General features: G+C 37.3%; 1 protein-coding gene across 1 annotated transcript; it reads left to right on the forward strand.

Moving 5' to 3' along the window:
- The first annotated feature begins 2641 nt into the window (after window positions 1-2641).
- Window positions 2642-5587, forward strand: LOC113148956 (toll-like receptor 5). The gene is made up of 2 exons (XM_026340728.1): window positions 2642-2786; window positions 3457-5587. Exons 1-2 carry the CDS (start codon window positions 2739-2741, stop codon window positions 5341-5343), a joined length of 1935 nt encoding a protein of 644 aa, XP_026196513.1. The 5' UTR covers window positions 2642-2738; the 3' UTR covers window positions 5344-5587.
- The last annotated feature ends 1828 nt before the right edge of the window (window positions 5588-7415 follow it).

The raw sequence follows: 7415 nt of genomic DNA on the forward strand, positions 1-7415 counted from the left end.
CATAAATAATAACATGTCTGTGTAAACACTGGTTTATTCCACGGGCGGCCTCTGGCGCACTGGGGCCCCGGGCACCGACCTGGAAAAGACCCTTGAACTCCTCCTACTGGAGGACACCCCGACTGAAAGAGACAAAAAAACTCCAGATAACTCGTTTTCTACTCTTCTTGTGGTTGTTTTATGTTTATCTGGACACATTTTGTGTTTTTATGGTCATTTTCTCCCATTAAATTCCAGTTTTTGCACATTTTTTGTACCTTTGTAGTCATTTTATTATTCTTTTTAATTTTAATATCTTCTTGTTGTTTCATTAATTTTGCAGTTTTGTGTCTCTTTTATGGTCTTTTGCTTCTTCATGGTTGTTTTGATTTTCTTTTGATTGTTTGCTTTAGATGTCTGTTAAGATGTTTTGTCCTTTTCTGTCTCTTTGTCGTCCTTTTACATGTGTGTTCTTGTAGTTTTGCATGTCTTTGTCATTATTTTGTCCATTTTAAGCGTCTTTGTATTTTCTCTTGGTCATTTTGTGTCTTGTTGTCCTCATTCTGCATCTCATAGCTGTTTTGTGTCTCTTGTTTTCTATCTGTGCATCTCTTTGTGGTTGTTTTAAATTTTTTAAACGTCTCCTTGTGGTCTCTGAAAGGGGTGTGACATGCAGCAAAGGTCCCCAGATGGACATGAACCGAGAATGCTGGAGTCATGTTGTATTCACTGTAACCACTCATCCTAACTTAACTAGTAGTTTTTAGTCCCTTTGTACTTGATCTTATCACTATTTTCTGTTTCTGTAGCTGTGTTACACAGATTTTTGTGATTATGTTGTGTCTTTATACAGTAATTTCATGCCTCTCTCTCTCTATTTTTTTATTTTTTTATTATACTCGGTACTCGATTTTTTATTATATAAGATATACTTGATTTGATTGTACTTATTGTAAAGTACTACTATACTAGATGGTCCCCTGACAACATAGAACCAGGCAGAGCTACTTTTAGGTATTAGATGCTGACGATACAGGAAAGTGTAAATGCAGTGAAGCAGTAAATGTACTGTTTATGAAATGTAGTGAAGTCAAAAGTATCATGGAAAATGAAAAATAATAATTTATAGTTCTGGTTTAAGCAGTAACATTATTTACGTCTGTCTCTCTTCCTCTCTATTCTGTATTTGACCAGTCCTATTCTCCCAAGGTTGTGAAATTCATCAGCCCTGTGTGATTAAAGAACAAGTTCTGCATGCATCACACATGTACTTTCCAGTGTACTAAAAGTACTAAAAGTACGAAAAGTACGAAAAGTACGAAAAGTATAAAATGTCAGACTCGATGTACTTAAAGTACAAAGGTTATAGGACAGATTGACCCCTGTCATTGCGGAGCATTTTTAAAAATGATAATAATGATAAACGTCATTAATTACGTTGCAACTGCACATAGCGGTTGATGCTACTACACTATCTGCTAAATATGTAAGAAAGCCATCACAATTTAGCTAAGTGCAGCCCAAGCAATAAATAAATACATTCAATTTAAATTGACTAAATAGTCACTAGCAAAATATAAAAATACTCTGCTTGAAACCAGGAAATACATAAAAAAAATAAATGATTATTTAAATACATGTCAGGTAATTGTCTGTCAGTTAATTCAGTCATTCATTAGTATTATTAAGTAGTTTTAATAACAGAACATCACACTTTATAAGCTTTTATTTTGTGTGTAAAAAGTTTTAATTTGATAACTACAGCTGTCAAGTGATTGTAGCGCAGTAAAAAGTACAATATTTGAAGTATAATGTAAAGAAAATACACAGTGTTTCAAAATGCACAGGAAATAAACAGGAAGTGCCTTTTGGGGAAGTTGTGTAACGGATTTACAACTTACTGAATTGATGTCGTCACTCGTTACTCGAGTACAAATGTGCTCAGCACTGAATTTCACACGTGATCATCACTTACTATATCTATGTTTTTTTATTTAATATGCAATAGTTTGTGACAATAATATGACTAAATTAAAGACGTAACCAAGGAAAGTCTCAACAAAAGTGTTTGTACATAATAAAAACAGGCAATTCAAAGCAATAACAAACAAATAAAGCACATGGGAAGAAAGTAAAAAGATTAAGATGAAAATAGTGGAAGACACCACTACAGCTGTAGTATAAGTAGTTTGATTTGGGTTTTCAAAGAAAACAACAGCAAAGGACTTTATTACAATGCTGGTGCTAAACATTTTCCTTTTCAGTATTTATTTTTATTCTATTCTTTCTTTGTTTTATTCTATTTATTTTATTTTTATTTTCAACATATGAATACTAACATGGAGGAAACTTACAAATAATCCAATAATGGGAATAGAGCCTGTGTGCAGAAAGTGTAGTGAAATATTTTTTAAACTAATATATTTGTACTTTCACACAACAGCCTGGCAACATGAATTATTTTTTCAGTTGTGTAAAACCTGTGTATTATCGTCAGCCTAGTACACAACAGCAAAACATACAGACCATAGCAACGACGAACAACGAATGCAAATGTACTTCCCTTCATTGTGAAATGGGAAATCCCACACAGCGTCATGTTTACATTGCAGGGTCAGTGTAACGCCCGACACAAGTAGCATAAACACTCATGTATAAAAAGCGGACAGAAATTTCTGCAGAATCAGAAGCTGAGATTTACGTCTCAGAGACTGAAGCTTTGATTGAAGGCTTAAAGTGGATCATTGAGGGCTGTGAGGATGTGGACGCTGGGTGTTCAGGTTGTCATTGTCTGTGTTTTTCTACAGGTAGGTCCACTTGCAATAACATACGATTTAATGTAAATGTACATTAACAAGGTTTATACTGTATGTAAGAGATTTTGAGACAAGTAATAGTCTTAAACACAAAATAATATTCCATTCAAAAATCTTGCAATATACGTTTTATGCAGAATGTGTATCTATCTCAAGATAGTAGTTGTGCTATATAAATACTATAAATACTTTATTTGATGGCATATATTCCTTTTTTACAAAAACTGTTTATTGGGTATTACTAAAACATGGTTTATATCTGAGGTACAGCTTGTTCTAAATGTTTTACTTTTGTGTGATGTAATCTTTAAGTATCTTTGTGTGCATGAGGCAAAACAAAAACCTTTACATGTGCTACATCATCTAAAGACAATAAAATTATGTATAATGGAATGAAAAAAATAAAAAAAACAACAGCAAAATATCGTCCAACGTCCAACTAGATAAGTGTGCAGTCCAAAAAGGCAGAAATCAATGGCAGTAGGATCAAATGTCATTATTGTCACAATTCATTTTAAGATGTTTTGGTGCTATTTCTTTAATTTTAAACGTATCTCAAAGAAAAAAGATACTCATATTAAACTAAAAAGTTGTGCAACAAATGTTAGCATTAAGTGGAACTGGCTAATAAAACTTACATTATTAATATTTCTTTATGCAGGTGCCCGGTTGTTTCCCATCATGCCTCATTTTTGGCTCTGTTGCTGACTGTGCGTCACGTCGGCTCAGTTCGGTTCCTGCTCTGCCGCCCAACATCACCCACCTGTTTCTGGACAGGAACTACATCAGTGAGATCAACTCCACCTCCCTGTCAGGTCTCGAGCAGCTGCAGGATCTGGACCTGGGACTACAGCATGTGCCGCTCGTGATCAGAAAGTACTCTTTCAGGACCCAAAGACACCTGAGGAGGCTCGTGCTCGGTTCCAACATCGGCCTTCAGCTGGAACCACAAGCCTTCGTGGGACTGTCCAGTTTGCAGAAGCTCGATCTGGATTTCTGTTCGCTTCATGACTCTATCCTGACAGAGAACTACCTGGAGCCCCTGTCCTCCTTAGAGACACTCAACCTCTTTGGAAACCAGATAAGGAGACTCCAGCCTTCGATGTTCTTTGCAAACAAGACTAATTTGAAAGATCTGAATCTGAAGCTCAACAAAATTGACAGGATTTGCGAGTCAGATCTCGCTGGTTTCCAGGGCAAACATTTCAAGGTCCTGAACTTGCAGAGTATTCAGCTTCGGTATAATAAAGATTTCGACTGGCAGAAATGTGGGAATCCCTTCAGAGGAATGTCCTTTGACACACTCGACCTGTCCAACAACGGCTTGAGCATAGCTACGTCAAAGCAATTCTTCAAAGCTATCGAGGGGACAAAGATCTCCCATCTGAAGCTGTCAGGATTAATGGGTAAGGGGTTCTCATTTAATAATTTCCCTGATCCAGACCACAGCACATTTGAAGGCCTGAAGAGCAGCTCAGTCAAGACTCTGGATCTGTCTAAAAGCCGGATATTCGCACTGAAGCAGGGCGTTTTTAGTGCACTTAAGGAGGTTGTGAACATTGATGTCTCCCAAAACAAAGTGAATCAGATCGACAGAAATGCTTTTGAAGGTCTTCAGGATCATTTAAAACTGCTCAACCTGTCACACAACCTGCTCGGAGAAATCCATTCTCACGCTTTTGCTTCCTTGAAAACCTTGCGAGTGTTGGACTTGTCTCATAATCACATTGGTGTACTGGGTTATGGCTCATTTCAAGGACTTCCCCACCTGACGTGGTTAGATCTAAGAGGAAACTCCTTACGAGACTTAGGCTTCCCTGCGTCTCTACCAAGCTTAGATTATCTCCTGCTGAGGGACAATAAGTTGTCATCAGTGAGCAGCATCCCCAGCATGGCCAGTAACATCATGCATCTGGACGTCCAGGACAACAGGTTAACAAACCTGAATGACGTTAATACATTGTTGACTTCGCTAAAACGCCTCAAGCATCTCTTCTTCGGGGGAAACACAATCAGGTGGTGCACGCTCAGCAGTTCAGCGACTGCTCTTGACAGTCTCCAAATTCTGGATCTTCACAGCAGCTCCCTGCAGGAGATCTGGTCTCAGGGCAGATGCCTGAGTCTGTTTGACGATCTTGGGCATGTGCTCGGCCTCAACTTGAGCTTCAACGCGCTGCAGACTCTCCCTCGAGGTATTTTCAAGGGCCTCACCTCCTTGACAGAGATGGACCTCTCATCCAACGCCTTGACGTATCTTCAGCCCGGCGTCTTACCCAAAAGTCTCAAACTGCTCCACCTTGCCAACAACTTCATAGCCTCTCCCAATCCAGATGCTTTCGGCTCTGTTAAGTTCCTTGACCTCAGAATGAATCGATTCCACTGCAACAGTAACCTGAAGAGTTTCCTGACCTGGATGACCAAGACCAACGTCACCTTCCTGAGTCCCGCTGAGCAGCTCCAATGTGAATTTCCTTCTCGTTTCCGCAACGTTCCTCTGTTAGATTTTTATTCTCGGATCACACACACAAGTAAAAGCAGTTCAAAGTGAACAGATGTGTTTTTTTTTATATGTTGCTCTTGTTGATCAGCATGATGGCGTCATGTATAATCAGTAATTATGCATTTGGTGATGATTTTGTTTTAATTCAATCTCTCAGTGTCAGAAAATAAACCCTGAAATGTGTTAATCAATTTAAATAAAGTGTATTAAATTTTCAGAAAATCTGATAAAATAGAATATTTTCTATTGTACATTGTTTGTTACTTAACAAAGTGTAAGTTAGTGATTAATATAGGAGCTTATTTTGTTATTTTCTTGAGTACATATGATTTTACAAAAATATCTTTCCTTATTACTTATTCAAAAAGCTTTGATTTGATTCAGATAGACATTTTTTCTTGTATTGTAGTAAAACATATATGATATAATTGTAATTATTGCCACTGGTGATACTTTAAACCTCTACTCTACTAGAATTAATCAAATTATACAACACACTGTTAAAGATGAATCCTTTAATTCAGATTTCAGATTTCCCCTCCATCCAATATTTCACAATAAAAGCCTAAAAGTTAAATACAGATTTAAAATACAAGTAGGTTTAAAGTTGTATACAGTATGCAGGTAGATGCCAAATGTCAACATCTAACCGTCAGAGATTTTCTCCTGATGCTGTCGGGCAGTAAAGTGTTGGACTGAACATACGAGGTATGATGCAAATCGTGTGTTTGGCCATTTCAACACCAGCAGATGGAGCTCCAAATTAATCCAAGAGTTCCCCCTTGTAGCCTGTCCAGGATCCCAACAACAACATGTAACATGTAAGGTTCAAATCCACAGATGGATTTAATCTAGTTTATCTAAACTCGATAACTCGAGGCTCAAATCTTTAATTTTTAGTTTAATTTTTAGGAAAATCACAGCTTCTCTCAGACCTGCGGGTTTATTTCCCGAGCTCATGATCATCCAGGCTGTGTATGTCTCTCTCGCTCTTCTTGTCTGTTCTGCCACTTACAGTTAGGAACAGAAGTATTTGAACACCCTGTTCAACCCGTGTTCAAATACTTCTGTTCCTCACTGTATCTGAGATGAAGTCACAGTGACAGCAGGTTTAGCAGTGTAATCCTGTTCCCAGCATGTTCTCTAGCTCCTTCTGGGGGATCCTGAGGTGTTTCCAGGTGAGTCCAGTCTGTTCGGGTTCCACCCTGGGGTCTTCGCCCAGTTGCACATGCCCAGGTAAATGTACAACACTCTTTTCTATACACAAGACAAGCGTCTTTATTCAGATGTTTGTTTTTTGCAGCAGTCCCCTCAATCTGAGACAGACTGAGAAGTAACCTCGATGATCACTTTAACCATTTCTGGCCTAAATAAATTAGATTTACTTTATTTTCAATCTTATTTAAATGATTGGACTCACTCCCTCGTTGAACTGATCACAGCTCTTCTCCATCTATTCACCCCGAGCTGCAGTTTCATTTTACACACAGTCACCATCTGTCCTCTACTCAACGCTGACAGACTTTTACATGCGAGCACTACATTAAATATATAAAAGACTTAAACGCTGAAAGTACAACACAGACAACTCTCTGCGGCCTAAATCAATTTCTTCTGCCCCAATTGATGACAGCCTGAGTTAATATTTAACTTGTGCAACACAGAAGAAAAATAGGGCAAACAAACAATTTAACAGGAACAAATAAACAGATTAGTTGAGATTTTTAACAACATATAATATATATATTTAGTCAATTATCCCCCAACACAGTACCCACTAGTTTGGTGCTATAGTTTTTTAATTTTATGCTACGTTTCGCATGTTTTCCACAAATTTAAAAGTTTTATGTCCTAGTTACTTTTCACATTAACGAATTATGTGAAATGTTGCTTGAAAAACATACAGCATGGTAATTAAATTATTGTAGACAACAATTCCCATTAAAAACACTGGAACAAATAATGAATTGTGTCTACTCAATGTCAAGAAACGTGAAAGGAAGTGAATTCAGAAGCAGATTTTAGCTGTATAATATATAATATTATAATATAATGTATAATATTAAGCAAATTATTGTTTGAAAACCATTAAAAACATTATTGTGACCAGATTTTTCCTC

This window comes from Anabas testudineus, chromosome 24 (genome assembly GCF_900324465.2).
Source record: "Anabas testudineus chromosome 24, fAnaTes1.2, whole genome shotgun sequence".
Lineage (NCBI taxonomy): Eukaryota > Metazoa > Chordata > Actinopteri > Anabantiformes > Anabantidae > Anabas > Anabas testudineus.

Bases quoted from the DNA above. Each gene is read 5' to 3' on its own strand.
- LOC113148956 (XM_026340728.1), top strand. From the start codon at position 2,739: ATGTGGACGCTGGGTGTTCAGGTTGTCATTGTCTGTGTTTTTCTACAG. The intron at 2,787-3,456 runs GTAGGTCCACTT...TTCTTTATGCAG, and splicing joins TTGTCTGTGTTTTTCTACAG to GTGCCCGGTTGTTTCCCATC.